General features: G+C 39.8%; 2 protein-coding genes across 6 annotated transcripts; both read left to right on the plus strand.

Moving 5' to 3' along the window:
* Nucleotides 1-1,638: 1,638 nt before the first annotated feature.
* On the plus strand, nt 1,639-4,521 carry LOC130381844 (uncharacterized). Of its 3 annotated transcripts, XM_056589642.1 has the most exons (5): nt 1,639-1,810; nt 1,985-2,383; nt 3,069-3,245; nt 3,383-3,447; nt 3,913-4,521. In XM_056589642.1, the coding sequence occupies exons 1-5, from the start codon at nt 1,723-1,725 to the stop codon at nt 4,033-4,035; spliced, it is 852 nt and encodes a 283-aa protein (XP_056445617.1). In that variant the 5' UTR covers nt 1,639-1,722; the 3' UTR covers nt 4,036-4,521. The 3 variants fall into 3 exon arrangements, with proteins under 3 accessions (XP_056445617.1, XP_056445614.1, XP_056445616.1); XM_056589639.1 differs by having other exon boundaries at nt 1,639-2,383; XM_056589641.1 differs by having other exon boundaries at nt 1,639-2,383; nt 3,389-3,447.
* A 6,087-nt stretch (nt 4,522-10,608) lies between these two features.
* Nucleotides 10,609-13,312, plus strand: LOC130380276 (uncharacterized). Of its 3 annotated transcripts, XM_056587430.1 has the most exons (5): nt 10,609-10,824; nt 10,995-11,393; nt 12,226-12,372; nt 12,508-12,572; nt 13,109-13,312. In XM_056587430.1, exons 1-5 carry the CDS (start codon nt 10,737-10,739, stop codon nt 13,229-13,231), a joined length of 822 nt encoding a protein of 273 aa, XP_056443405.1. In that variant the 5' UTR covers nt 10,609-10,736; the 3' UTR covers nt 13,232-13,312. The 3 variants fall into 3 exon arrangements, with proteins under 3 accessions (XP_056443405.1, XP_056443404.1, XP_056443401.1); XM_056587429.1 differs by lacking the exon at nt 10,609-10,824 and having other exon boundaries at nt 10,873-11,393; nt 12,514-12,572; XM_056587426.1 differs by lacking the exon at nt 10,609-10,824 and having other exon boundaries at nt 10,874-11,393.
* The last annotated feature ends 1,762 nt before the right edge of the window (nt 13,313-15,074 follow it).

A 15,074-nucleotide genomic window follows, 5' to 3' on the forward strand; every position in this document is an offset into this window, starting at 1 on the left:
CTCAGAGCTTCTCCGCCCACAGTACGAGTGGGCTTTGAGAGGCAGTTTGGTTAGGGTTACTCCCACAAAAAAAGCGTACAGCCCAACGCACACACAAAGACTCCCCAACAACAACACAAAAACACACAGTCGCAGACACAAACACACATGTTTGTATGTATTGAAATTGCCTGTGGATAAAATGTATTTGAAATTGCATTTTTGATCAAATGTATGAATGAATAAATAAAGTCCAAATAATGTGGCATAATAATGTGTTTCATATTTTTATTTGACTCAGCAAAAGAAAAGTGTGATGCAGGATGTTGACGTGTTTTCAGGTTATATTTTGCCTATTAAATCCATCAATCCATGCGGCACATTCGTTAAATTGATAATTGCTGTGAGGAGGTTGACTCTTTTTTATAACGTCTATAGACTCTGTTTACATTTACCAGCGCCTCAACCCTTGCTGGAACACAATATTCATAACAGCGCCAATTTCATTAGCCAGACTCCACAAAAGCTCCTAATGACAATTACAGGGCAATAAGAGATACTTTGGGCAAAATAGCATCTGAACATCAAAACGTAATAAACTAGAGACGGCATTAATGTTGACCATTAATGAATAAGTTGTGGGTCCAGGATCCTGGTAGGTTTAAGGCGACTGATGATCATCTACAAAAAAGGGACATGGATTTAGCAACTGCTCGGAGTCTTTGGCACTGGTGTTTTGTCACTCTGTGAGACCAGTTGAGGAGCATACTGGTCGTAAGCACTTCACAGTTGAAGCATAAGAAAGACTATGAGGCTTGTGTTGTTTTTTATTGCATCCCTCTAGAGGCGTTAGAAACCCCAAAATGAACTCTACCATCAATGTCAGCCAACGGAAACAGTTGTGGTGTCTGTGCACGCCGTCCAACCAGCAATGCTTCCTATAAACAGGAAAAAGCAATGCCACCATCAAAAAATACGCACACACACGCACGCACGCACGCACGCACGCACGCACGCACGCACACACACACACACACACACACACACACACACACACACACACACACACACAACACACACACACACACACACACACACACACACACACACGTATGAACAAAAAGTGAAGTTTATGCACACAGACAGATGAATAAGAACCGAAAAAAAGTTCATACCCACACTCAGTTGAACCACATAGGAGAGATGCAAAAGAGATAAAACTAACAATGGACAAAGGGTTCCTGTGAATTTACAAAAGCCTTAGTTTATTTTAAGAATGTATGACACTTAGGATCCATGGTTTACTGCAATGTGTCAGCCAGTTCAGGAGCCACTTATTTATCCCAGGTTTTCACTTTGCCAAAACTAGGTTTGATTCCCTCTGATCATTGGTGATTAAGAAAACTTATTGCTAGAAAAAGAATAAGAGTTGAATAATTACCAAACAAAAATGTTAACATGTTTTCTGACATATTTTTATTTGTATTTGTATTGTGATATAAAATATATGAATAATTTATTAAAGCAAAATGGATTCCGAACATGTTTGTTCTATCTTGCTTGATGCCAACTGAAATTGTGTGTTTACATCCATGACAATAAAAATTTAGTTTCATCTAATATGGAAATGTAATGAAACTCAGGTCATATCACCTCGCCTGATACGCATACAGAAATAACCGCAACATTTTCCACAAGGCCAACCAATCACAAGTCATTTTTATTCCTTCCGCCTTCAGTCAAATGGGTGTGATGAAAGTATCAAATGTCTTCACTCCTCCACAGATCATCATGATGAGCTGGACGTATGTCTTTCTTCCCGTCATCTTGGGTAAAATATTTACGTTAAAATTTCTAGTTCAATAATACATGAGTTGTATATGATGTCCTGTGTAAGGTATGATGGGTATTTGGTGTTTTAAAATCACATTTATATATCATCATATGTTCCTCCATGTTGCTGCACATTTGATCTTAATAATAATTGAAAGTATTTTTCGTTCAGGTGCTGTTGTGTCCTGTCAGGACGTACTCTCTAACCCAGTAGTGGAGCAGACCGTGAGACCAGGAGAAAACGTTACTCTATACTGTGACTGTAAACTCACAACTAATGTAAACATCGTTTGGTACAGGAACTGTTCTCATGAAAATCAGCCAACACTATCTCTGAATTGGAAGGACAGAGATAATGGAATTTTTGAATATGAAGAGAATGGAACAAACTTTTTCCATTTAAATATTCTGTGGAACGCTTCGTCAAACTCATACGACTTACTGATTAAGAACATCACTGATTCTCACCTTGGTCTCTACTACTGTGGAACTGAAGAACTGAACGGGGAAAAAGGAAACAAGAAAGAATATATCTACACCTATGGTAAAATAATCACAAGGATTTTGTTTGGTAAGTTGACAATTTTTTTGGTCAAATTCATTAACGTGAATTCAAATTATTATCATATGTCGGGATAATATGCAAATGTGTTTGGAGTCAAGCACTGTTTAAAGATGCGCAGGATGTGCTGATTGGAGGCATTAGTGCCGCTACCATCTCCACCATTACAATTACATTTACAATCCCTGCGAATATCTTTTAAGATAAAGTTCAGAACAATTGTAGAGGCTAGAGAGCGTATTGATTCATTAAATGATTAATTCATTAAAATGTTCCTCTATTATATCCAATATTTAAATTTATGAATTCATGAAAATATCAAACTAAATCAGCCAGCATTCTTCAGCCAAAGCTTTCGGCCCTTTCCCACGAGGCGACTTACCCACGATAATGAGTTCACCGACGGGGAGAGGGGGGAGCGACCAGGGCTGAGGTCGGCTCTGATGGTTGTTTAGTGTGTGGGCTCTAGAGACACGTAAATGGGCTGCCCCCCTTAGGGGTAGGAGGGCAAAGTCTTTTTCAAACCAGTTTAGTATTATCGGGTCCTTCCCATCTTTGATAGTCACCTAGTGGGCAGGAGCATTCAGGAGTTATATCCTGAACAATGGTTGAACAAACTTAACTTCTATGAACCAAGATTCTAGAAAGGTAAGAACTAGCACTGCTGAAATTGAACAACATTATGTGTCCTTAGTTATCCCTTTAGATGCCGGTGCTGGAGACCCTGCTGCTCCAGACCCTGCTGCTCCAGACCCTGCTGCTCCAGACTGTGGACAGTGCTGGATGCTGCTGGTCATCCTGTGTCCCTCCTCTGCTCTTCTCCTCTCCCTCCTCTCATCCTTGGTCGTCTACCTCCGCTGCAGAAGGAAAGGTAGCGTATATATCTCTGTTAACTGGCCTCTTCTGTATCTTGAGAACACCTACGCTACATATTGTCTTCCGTAGAAGCAGCAACTGTCTCCCTTTGCTGGTTTGTGGCCTTATAATGACTGTTTGTGTTTCTTTAAGATGAAGACCTCCATGTTGCTCAGACATCACCCAGCAGTAGAGATGTAACATCAATCAGGAACCAGGTAACGTATAGTTCATATACTTAGGTACATTTGTTATGTAATGGTAGAGGACAGTATGGAGTACATTTACAGGTTGTGGTGGAGCGCTGTACAAAGATGTTTACTGAAGGCTGAATGAACATCAATGGACCCAATGTTCAGTGATAGTCAGGTGTTATTAGACGCAGGAAGAGAAGTGCTCTACAGGAAGTAGCTTCCTCCTGTAGAGTCGCCTCATAAGGGTCTAACAAGGGACACACTTTAGCAGTGTTCAATAGTTTGATTTGAGACGGGAAACCAACCATTATGTTGATGATGTAATACTATGATGTGTGTTGATGATGCAATGGTTTTTCAAAGTGTACATTATGTTGATGACGTAGGTTACAGTACAGTGTACAGTATGTTGATGATGTAATGGTGTAGCAGAGAGTGAAGTAGGGTAATGATGTATCAGTGGTATTGATGGTTATATGTCTCTCTCAGGATGAAGATGGCCTGTGTTACGCTACACTGGATATCCCTCTATGTTCTCAGAGACCTAAAAAGAAGAGAGTCCAACCCTCAGAGTTCAGCACCTACTCAGCCATCAATACTAAGAGGATGTGACCATGACCAAGTCTTTAATACCAATACAGGGCTCTACTTCCTCAATATGACCTCATCTTTGTGCTGTCAAGAGGACGGAGAATATATCGTTTAGTCATAGATAAAACTAATGGCCAGTTTTTATTTATTTATTCATATTCATGCATACATATATTATTTATATAAAGAATAAAGCCCTCCTCTCTTTGTTCCTCTACTTCCTCTTCCTGTTTATGCTGTTTTGAAAACTCCACATCACAAATGATCTCAGAGCTTCTCCGCCCGCAGTACGAGTGGGCTTTGAGAGGCGGTTTGGTTAGGGTTCCTCCCACAAAAAAAGCATACAGCCCAACGCACACACATAGACTCCCCAACAACCACACAAAAACACACAGTCTCAGACACAAACACACATGTTTGTATGTATTGAAATTGCCTGTGGATAAAATGTATTTGAAATTGCATTTTTGATCAAATGTATGAATGAATAAATAAAGTCAAAATAATGTGGCATAATAATGTGTTTCATATTTTTGTTTGACTCAGCAAAAAAAAGTGTGATGCAGGATGTTGACGTGTTTTCAGGTTATATTTTGCCTATTAAATCCATCAATCCATGCGGCACATTCGTTAAATTGATAATTGCTGTGAGGAGGTTGACTCATTTTTATAACGTCTATAGACTCTGTTTACATTTACCAGCGCCTCAACCCCTTGCTGGAACACAATATTCATAACAGCGCCAATTTCATAAGCCAGACTCTAAAATCCTGTTCAGCGCTAGATGGCGTTGTAGGGCCCACCCCACAAAAGCTCCTAATGACAATTACAGGGCAATAAGAGATACTTTGGGCAAAATTACATCTGAACATCAAAATGTAATAAACTAGAGACGGCATTAATGTTGACCATTAATGAATAAGTCGTGGGTCCAGGAACCTGGTAGGTTTAAGGCGACTGATGATCATCTACAAAAAAGGTACATGGATTTAGCAACTGCTCGGAGTCTTTGGCACTGGTGTTTTGTCCCTCTCTGAGACCAGTTGAGGAGCATACTGGTCATAAGCACTTCACAGTTGAAGCATCAGAAAGACTATCAGAGCTTGTGTTGTTTTTTATTGCATGCTTCTAGAGGCGTTAGAAACCCCAAAATTTACTCTACCATCAATGTCAGCCAGCGGAAAGAGTTGTGGTGTCTGCATGCCGTCCAACCAGCAATGCTTCCTATAAACAGGCAGTAGCTATACCACCATCAAAAATTACACACACGCACACACACACACACACACACACACACACACACACACACACACACACACACACACACAGACACACAGACACACAGACACACACACACCACACACACACACACACACACACACACACACACACACACACACCACACACACACCACACACACACACACACACACACACACACACACACACACACACACACACACACACACACACACACACGTATGAACAAAAAGTGAAGTGTATGCACACAGACAGATGAATAAGAACAGAAAAAATATTGAGTTCATACCCAAACTCAGTTGAACCACATAGGAGAGATGAAAAAGAAATACAACTAACCATGGACAAAGGGTTCTTGTGAATTTAGAAAAGCCTTAATTTATTTTAAGAATGTATGACACTTAGGATCCATGGTTTGCTGCAATGTGTCAGCCAGTTCATGAGCCACTTATTTATCCCAGGTTTTCACCTTGCCAAAAGTTAGGTTTGATTCCCTATGATGCCGCCAAATGCTATTAATATATGAAAACATGGTTTGTCAGATGGTTGTGGATGGAAAAATGAATTCAATTAATACTAAAACAAGATTTCTGTATCATTGGTTATTAAGAAAACTTAATGCTAGACAAAATATTGTTGAATAATTACCAAACAAAAATGTTAACATGTTTTCTCTGCCATATTTTTATTTATATTTGTATTGTAATGTAAAATAAAAGAAGCTTTCTCTATCTTGTTTGAAGCCAACTGAAATTTCTGTGTGTGCACCCTTGACAATAAAAAAATAAAATAAAATTGTTTCATCTAATATGGAAATGTAACGAAACTCAGGTCGTATCACCTCGCCTGATACGCATATAGAAATAACCGCAACATTTTCCACAAGGCCAACCAATCACAAGTCATTTTTATTCCTTCCGCCTTCATTCAAATGGGTGTGATGAAAGTATCAAATGTCTTCACTCCTCCACAGATCATCATGATGAGCTGGACGTGTGTCTTTCTTCCCGTCATCTTGGGTAAAATATTTACGTAAAAAATTATATTTCAATAATACATGAGTTATATATGATGTCCTGTGTAATGATTGATTGGTATTTTGTGTTTTAAAATCACATTTATGTATCATCATATGTTGCTCCATGTTGCTGCACATTTGATCTTAATACTAATTGAAAGTATTTTTCGTTCAGGTGCTGTTGTGTCCTGTCAGGACGTACTCTCTAACCCAGTAGTGGAGCTGACCGTGAGACCAGGAGATAACGTCACTCTATACTGTGACTGTAAACTCGCAACTAAAGAAAATTTTGTTTGGTACAGGAACTGTTCTCATGAAAATCAGCCAACACTATCTCTGAATTGGGAGGACAGATATCAAGGCATTTTTGATCATGGCGAGGATGGAAGAAATTTCTTCCATTTAAATATGAAGGGGAACGATTCGTCAAACTCATACGACTTACTGATTAAGAACATTACTGATTCTCACCTTGGTCTCTACTACTGTGGAACTGAAACAAAGATTTTGAAAAAAGGAAACAAGGCGAAATCTATCTACACATATGGTAAAATAATCACAAGGATTTTGTTAGGTAAGTTGACTTTTTTTGTTGTCAAATTCATTAATATTAATTCCAATAATTATCATATATCGGGATAATATGCAAATGTATTTCATGTCAAGCACTTTTTAAAGATGGGCAGGATGTGCTGATTGGGGGAAATTGTGCCACTACAAACTCTACCATTACAATTACATTTACATTCCCTACGATCGTCCTGCACGTTTAAGATAAAGTTCAGGACAATTGTAGAGGCTAGAGAGCGTATTGATTCATTCAATGTTTTATTAATTAAAATGTTCCTCTATTATATCCAATATTAAAATGTATCAATTCATGAAAACATCAAAATAAATAAGCCAGCATTCTTCAACCAAAGCTTTCGGCCCATTCCCACAAGGCGACTTACCCACGATAATGAGTTCACCGACGGGGAGAGGGGGGAGCGACCAGGGCTGAGGTCGGCTCTGATGGTTGTTTAGTGTGCGGGGTCTAAGACACGTAAATGTGCTGCCCCCCTTAGGGGTAGGAGGGCAAAGTCTTTTCAAACCAGTTTAGTATTATGCGGCCTGACTGCGTCGTGTAGAGGGGACTGAGACTGAAATCGGTGATGACGGTGGGACCAGACAACGGGAGGAAACAAATGACCCGATAGCGTAGACCACCACTGATTGTCAAGACCGGTCGTATAGTGTGTACTGCCAAAGTCCTTCCCATCTTTAATAGTCACCTAGTGGGCAGGAGCATTCAGGAGTTATATCCTGAACAGTGGTCGAACAAACTTAACTTCTATGAACCAAGATTGTAAAAATGTAAGAACTAGCACCGCTGAATTTGAACAACATTATGTGTCCTTAGATATCCCTTTAGATGCCGGTGCTGTAGACCCTGCTGCTCCAGACTGTGGACAGTGCTGGATGTGGCTGGTCATCCTGTGTCCCTGCTCTGCTCTTCTCCTCTCCCTCCTCTCATCCTTGGTCGTCTACCTCCGCTGCAGAAGGAAAGGTAGAGTATACATCTCTGTTAACTGTCATCTTCTGTATCTTGAGAACACCTACGCTACATATTGTCTTCCGTAGCAGCAGCAACTGTCTCTCTTTGCTGGTTTTGTGGCCTTATGATGACTGTTTGTGTTTCTTTAAGATGAAGACCTCCATGTTGCTCAGAAATCACCCAGCAGTAGAGATGTAACATCAATCAGGAACCAGGTAACGTATAGTTCATATACTTAGGTACATTTGTGATGTAATGGTAGAGGACAGTATGGGGTACATTTGCAGGTTATGGTGGAGCGCTGTACAAAGATGTTTACTGAAGGCTGAATGAAAATCAATGGACCCAATGTTCAGCGATAGTGAGGTGCTATTAGACGCAGGAAGAGAAGTGCTCTACAGGAAGTAGCTTCTTCCTGTAGAGTCGCCTCATAAGGGTCTCACAAGGGACACACTTGTGTCCCGCAGTGTTCAATAGTTTGATTTGAGATGGGAAACCAACTATTATGTTGATAACGAAATACTATGATGTGTGTTGATGATGTAATGGTTTATCAAAGTGTACATTATGTTGATGACGTAGGTTACAGTAGAGTGTACAGTATGTTGATGATGTAATGGTGTAGCAGAGAGTGAAGTAGGGTAATGATGTATCAGTGGTATTGATGGTTATATGTCTCTCTCAGGATGAAGTTGGCCTGTGTTACGCTACACTGGATATCCCTCTACGTTCTCAGAGACCTAAAAAGAAGAGAGTCCAACCCTCAGAGTTCAGCACCTACTCAGCCATCAATACTAAGAGGATGTGACCATGACCAAGTCTTTAATACCAATACAGGGCTCTACTTCCTCAATATGACCTCATCTTTGTGCTGTCAAGAGGACGAAGAATATATAGTTTAGTTATATATAAAACTAATGGCCAGTTTTTATTTAGCTATTCATATTCATGCATACATATATTATTTATATAAAGAATAAAGCCCTCCTCTCTTTGTTCCTCTACTTCCTCTTCCTGTTTATGCTGTGTTGAAAACTCCACATCACAAATGATCTCAGAGCTTCTCCGCCCGCAGTACGAGTGGGCTTTGAGAGGCGGTTTGGTTAGGGTTCCTCCCACAAAAAAAGCATACAGCCCAACGCACACACATAGACTCCCCAACAATAACAACACAAAAACACACAGACGCAGAGACAAATACACATGTTTGTATGTATTGAAATTGCCTGTGGATAAAATGTATTTGAAATTGCATTTTTGATCAAATGTATGAATGAATAAATAAAGTCCAAATAATGTGGCATAATAATGTGTTTCATATTTCTGTTTGACTCAGCAAAAGAAAAGTGTGATGCAGGATGTTGACGTGTTTTCAGGTTATATTTTGCCTATTAAATCCATCAATCCATGCGGCACATTCGTTAAATTGATAATTGCTGTGAGGAGGTTGACTCTCTTTTATAACGTCTATAGACTCTGTTTACATTTACCAGCGCCTCAACCCCTTGCTGGAACACAATATTCATAACAGCGCCAATTTCATAAGCCAGACTCTAAAATCCTGTTCAGCGCTAGATGGAGTTGTAGGGCCGACTCCACAAAAGCTCCTAATGACAATTACAGGGCAATAAGAGATACTTTGGGCAAAATTACATCTGAACATCAAAACGTAATAAACTAGAGACAGCATTAATGTTGACCATTAATGAATAAGTTGTGGGTCCAGGAACCTGGTAGGTTTAAGGCGACTGATGATCATCTACAAAAAAGGGACATGGATTTAGCAACTGCTCGGAGTCTTTGGCACTGGTGTTTTGTCACTCTGTGAGACCAGTTGAGGAGCATACTGGTCATAAGTCGTAATTGAAGAGCACTTAACAGTAGCAGCATAAGACTATCAGAGCTTCTGTTGTTTGTTATTGCATGCTTCTAAAGGCGTTTACCCAGAAACCCCAAAATGAAACTCTACCATCAATGTCAGCCAGCGGAAAGAGTTGTGGTGTCTGCACGCCGTCCAACCAGCAATGCTTCCTATAAACAGGCAGAAGCTATACCACCATCAGAAAACACACACACACACACACACACACACACACACACACACACACACACACACACACACACACACACACACACACACACACACACACACACACACACACACACACACACACACACACACACACACACACACACACACACGTATGAACAAAAAGTGAAGTGTATGCACAGACGGATGAATAAGAACAGAAAAAATATTGAGTTCATACCCAAACTCAGTTGAACCACATAGGAGAGATGAAGAAGAGATACAACTAACCATGGACAAAGGGTTCCTGTGAATTTACAAATGCCTTAATTTATTTTAAGAATGTATGACACTTTGGATCCATGTTTTACTGCAATGTGTCAGCCAGTTCAGGAGCCACTTATTTATCCCAGGTTTTCACCTTGCCAAAAGTTAGGTTTGATTCCCTATGATGCCGCCAAATGCTATTAATATATGAAAACATGGTTTGTCAGATAGTTGTGGATGAAAAAATGAATTCAATTAATACTAAAACAAGATTTCTGTATCATTGGTTATTAAGAAAACTTAATGCTAGACAAAATATTGTTGAATAATTACCAAACAAAAATGTTAACATGTTTTCTGCCATATTTTTATTTATATTTGCTTTGTAATGTAAAATAAAAGAAGCTTTCTCTATCTTGTTTGATGCCATCTTAAATTTCTGCGTGCACCCTTGACAATAAAAAAATAAATAAAAAAAGTTTCATCTAATATGGAAATGTAATGAAACTCAGGTCGCATCACCTCGCCTGATTCGCAGATAGAAATAACCGCAACATTTTCCACAAGGCCAACCAATCACAAGTCATTTTTAATCCTTCCGCCTTCAGTCAAATGGGTGTGATGAAAGTATCAAATGTCTTCACTCCTCCACAGAGCATCATGATGAGCTGGACGTATGTCTTTCTTCCCGTCATCTTGGGTAAAATATTTACGCTAAAATTTCTATTTCAATAATACATGAGTTGATGTCCTGTGTAACAGGTATGATGGGTATTTGGTGTTTTAAAATCACATTTATGTATCATCATATGTTGCTCCATGTTGCTACACGTTGGATCTTAATGCTAATTGAAAGTATTTTTCGTTCAGGTGCTGTTGTGTCCTGTCAGGACGTACTCTCTAACCCAGTAGTGGAGCTGACCGTGAGGCCAGGGGAAAACGTTACTCTATACTGTGACTGTAACCAAACAACTAATGTAAATATTGTTTGGTACAGGAACTGTTCTCATGAAAATCAGCCAACACTATCTCTGAATTGGAAGGACAGAGCTGAAGGCATTTTTGATTATGGCGAGGATGGAGGAAATTTCTTCCATTTAAATATGATGTTTAACGATTCGTCAAACTCATACGACTTACTGATTAAGAACATCAATGATTCTCACCTTGGTCTCTACTACTGTGGAACTGAAGAACTGAATGGGGAAAAAGGAAACAAGAAAGAATATATCTACACGTATGGTAAAATAATCACAAGGATTTTGTTTGGTAAGTTGACTATTTTTGTTGTCAAATTCATTAATATGAATTCAATATATTATCATATGTCGGGATCTTATGCAAATGTGTTCCAAGTCAAGCACTTTTTAAAGATGGGCAGGATGTGCTGATTGGAGGCATTTGTGCCGCTACCATCTCCACCATTACAATTACATTTACAATCCCTACGATCATCCTGCACTTTTAAGATAAAGGTCAGAACAATTGTAGAGGCTAGAGAGTGTATTGATTCATTATTGTATTGTTTAATTAATTAAAATGTTCCTCTATTATATCCAATATTTAAATTTATTAATTCATGAAAACATCAAAATAAATCAGCCAACATTCTTCAGCCAAAGCTTTCGGCCCTTTCCCACGAGGCGACTTACCCACGATAATGAGTTCACCGACGGGGAGAGGGGGGAGCGACCAGGGCTGAGGTCGGCTCTGATGGTTGTTTAGTGTGCGGGGTCTAAGACACGTAAATGTGCTGCCCCCCTTAGGGGTAGGAGGGCAAAGTCTTTTCAAACCAGTTTAGTATTATCGGGCCTGACTGCGTCCTGTAGAGGGGACTGAGACTGAAATCGGCGATGACGGTGGGAACAGACAACGGGAGGAAACAAATGACCCGATAGCGTAGACCACCACTGATTGTCAAGACCAGTCGTATAGTGTGTACTGCCGAAGTCCTTTCCTACTTTAATAGTTACCTAGTGGGCAGGAGCATTCAGCAGTTATATCCTGAATAATGGTCGAACAAACTTAACTTCTATGAACCAAGATTGTAAAAATGTATGAACTATCACCGCTGAATTTGAACAACATTATGTGTCCTTAGATATCCCTTTAGATGCCGGTGCTGTAGACCCTGCTGCTCCAGAGTGTGGACAGTGTTGGATGCTGCTGGGCATCCTGTGTCCCTGCTCTGCTTTTCTCCTCTCCCTCCTCTCATCCTTGGTCGTCTACCTCCGCTGCAGAAGGAAAGGTAGTGTATATATCTCTGTTAAAGGGCCTCTTCTGTATCTTGAGAACACCTACGCTACATATTGTCTTCCGTAGCAGCCACTGTCTCCCTTTGCTGGTTTTGTGGCCTTATAATGACTGTTTGTGTTTCTTTAAGATGAAGACCTCCATGTTGCTCAGACATCACCCAGCAGTAGAGATGTAACATCAATCAGGAACCAGGTAACGTATAGTTCATATACTTAGGTACATTTGTGATGTAATGGTAGAGGACAGTATGGAGTACATTTACAGGTTGTGGTGGAGCGCTGTACAAAGATGTTTACTGAAGGCTGAATGAACATCAATGGACCCAATGTTCAGTGATAGTCAAGTGTTATTAGACGCAGGAAGAGAAGTGCTCTACAGGAAGTAGCTTCTTCCTGTAGAGTCGCCTCATAAGGGTCTAACAAGGGAAACACTTTAGCATTGTTCAATAGTTTGATTTGAGACGGGAAACCAACTATTATGTTGATAATGTAATACTATGATGCGTGTTCATGATGTAATGGTTTATCAAAGTGTACATTATGTTGATGACGTAGGTTACCGTAGAGTGTACAGTATGTTGATGACGTAGGGTTACAGTAGAGTGTACAGTATGTTGATGACGTAGGTTACAGTAGAGTGTACAGTATGTTGATGATGTAATGGTGTAGCAGAGAGTGAAGTAGGGTAATGATGTATCAGTGGTATTGATGGTTATATGTCTCTCTCAGGATGAAGTTGGCCTGTGTTACGCTACACTGGATATCCCTCTACGTTCTCAGAGACCTAAAAAGAAGAGAGTCCAACCCTCAGAGTTCAGCACCTACTCAGCCATCAATACTAAGAGGATGTGACCATGACCAAGTCTTTAATACCAATACAGGGCTCTACTTCCTCAATATGACCTCATCTTTGTGCTGTCAAGAGGAGGCAGAATATATAGTTTAGTTATCTATAAAACTAATGTCCAGTTTTTATTTATTTATTCATGTTCATGCATGCATATATTATTTATATAAAGAATAAAGCCCTCCTCTCTTTGTTCCTCTGCTTCCTCTTCCTGTTTATGCTGTGTTGAAAACTCCACATCACAAATGATCTCAGAGCTTCTCCGCCCGCAGTACTAGTGGGCTTTGAGAGGCGGTTTGGTTAGGGTTCCTCCCACAAAAAAAGCATACAGCCCAACGCACACACATAGACTCCCCAACAACAACACAAAAACACACAGTCGCAGACACAAACACACATGTTTGTATGTATTGAAATTGCCTGTGGATAAAATGTATTTTTGAAATTGCATTTTTGATCAAATGTATGAATGAATAAATAAAGTCCAAATAATGTGGCATAATAATGTGTTTCATATTTTTGTTTGACTCAGCAAAAGAAAAGTGTGATGCAGGATGTTGACGTGTTTTCAGGTTATATTTTGCCTATTAAATCCATCAATCCATGCGGCACATTCGTTAAATTGATAATTGCTATGAGGAGGTTGACTCATTTTTATAACGTCTATAGACTCTGTTTACATTTACCAGCGCCTCAACCCGTTGCTGGAACACAATATTCATAACAGCGCCAATTTCATAAGCCAGACTCTAAAATCCTGTTCAGCACTAGATGGAGTTGTAGGGCCGACTTCCACAAAAGCTCCTCATGGACATTGTACAGGGCAATAGAGCATACTTTGGGCAAATAGCATCTGAACATCAAACGTAATAAAACTATAGACAGCCATTATGTTGACCCTTAAGGAATAGTTTGTGGGGCCAGGAACCTGGTAGGTTTAAGGCGACTGATGATCATCTACAAAAAGGGACATGGATTAGCAACTGCTCGTGAGTCTTTGGCACTCGTGTTTTGTCACTCCTGTGAGACCAGTTAGGAGCATACTTACTGGTCACTGAAGTTCGTAATTGAAGCAGCACTTAACAGTAGCAGCATAGTACTATCGAGCTTTCTGTTGTTTGTTATTGCATGCTTCTAGAGGCGTATACCCAGAAACCCCAAAATGAAACTCTACCATCAATGTCAGCCAGCGGAAAGAGTTGTGGTGTCTGCACGCCGTCCAACCAGCAATGCTTCCTATAAACAGGTAGAAGCTGTACCACCATCAGAAAACACACACACACACACACACACACACACACACACACACACACACACACACACACACACACACACACACCACACACACACACACACACACACACACACACACACACACACACACACACACACACACACACACACACACGTATGAACAAAAAGTGAACTGTATGCACACAGACAGATGAATAAGAACAGAAAAAATATTGAGTTCATACCCAAACTCAGTTGAACCACATAGGAGAGATGAAAAAGAGATACAACTAACCATGGACAAAGGGTTCCTGTGAATTTACAAATGCCTTAATTTATTTTAAGAATGTATGACACTTAGGATCCATGGTTTACTGCAATGTGTCAGCCAGTTCATGAGCCACTTATTTATACCAGGTTTTCACCTTGCCAAAAGTTAGGTTTGATTCCCTATGATGCCGCCAAATGCTATTACTGTAATATATGAAAACATGGTTTGTCACATGGTTGTGGATGAAAAAATGAATTCAATTAATACTAAAACAAGATTTCTGTATCATTGGTTATTAAGAAAACGTAATGCTAGACAAAATATTGTTGAATAATTACCAAACA

The sequence above is a fragment of the Gadus chalcogrammus genome, chromosome 4 (genome assembly GCF_026213295.1).
Source record: "Gadus chalcogrammus isolate NIFS_2021 chromosome 4, NIFS_Gcha_1.0, whole genome shotgun sequence".
NCBI classification, from domain to species: domain Eukaryota; kingdom Metazoa; phylum Chordata; class Actinopteri; order Gadiformes; family Gadidae; genus Gadus; species Gadus chalcogrammus.

Coding starts and splice junctions, on each gene's coding strand:
- LOC130381844 (XM_056589639.1), top strand. CDS start 1,879: ATGATGGGTATTTGGTGTTTTAAAATCACATTTATATATCATCATATG. Junction 2,384..3,068: donor AATCACAAGGATTTTGTTTG/GTAAGTTGACAA, acceptor ATGTGTCCTTAG/TTATCCCTTTAGATGCCGGT. Junction 3,246..3,382: donor CCTCCGCTGCAGAAGGAAAG/GTAGCGTATATA, acceptor TGTTTCTTTAAG/ATGAAGACCTCCATGTTGCT.
- LOC130380276 (XM_056587426.1), top strand. CDS start 10,889: ATGATGGGTATTTGGTGTTTTAAAATCACATTTATGTATCATCATATG. Junction 12,373..12,507: donor CCTCCGCTGCAGAAGGAAAG/GTAGTGTATATA, acceptor TGTTTCTTTAAG/ATGAAGACCTCCATGTTGCT. Junction 12,573..13,108: donor TAACATCAATCAGGAACCAG/GTAACGTATAGT, acceptor TGTCTCTCTCAG/GATGAAGTTGGCCTGTGTTA.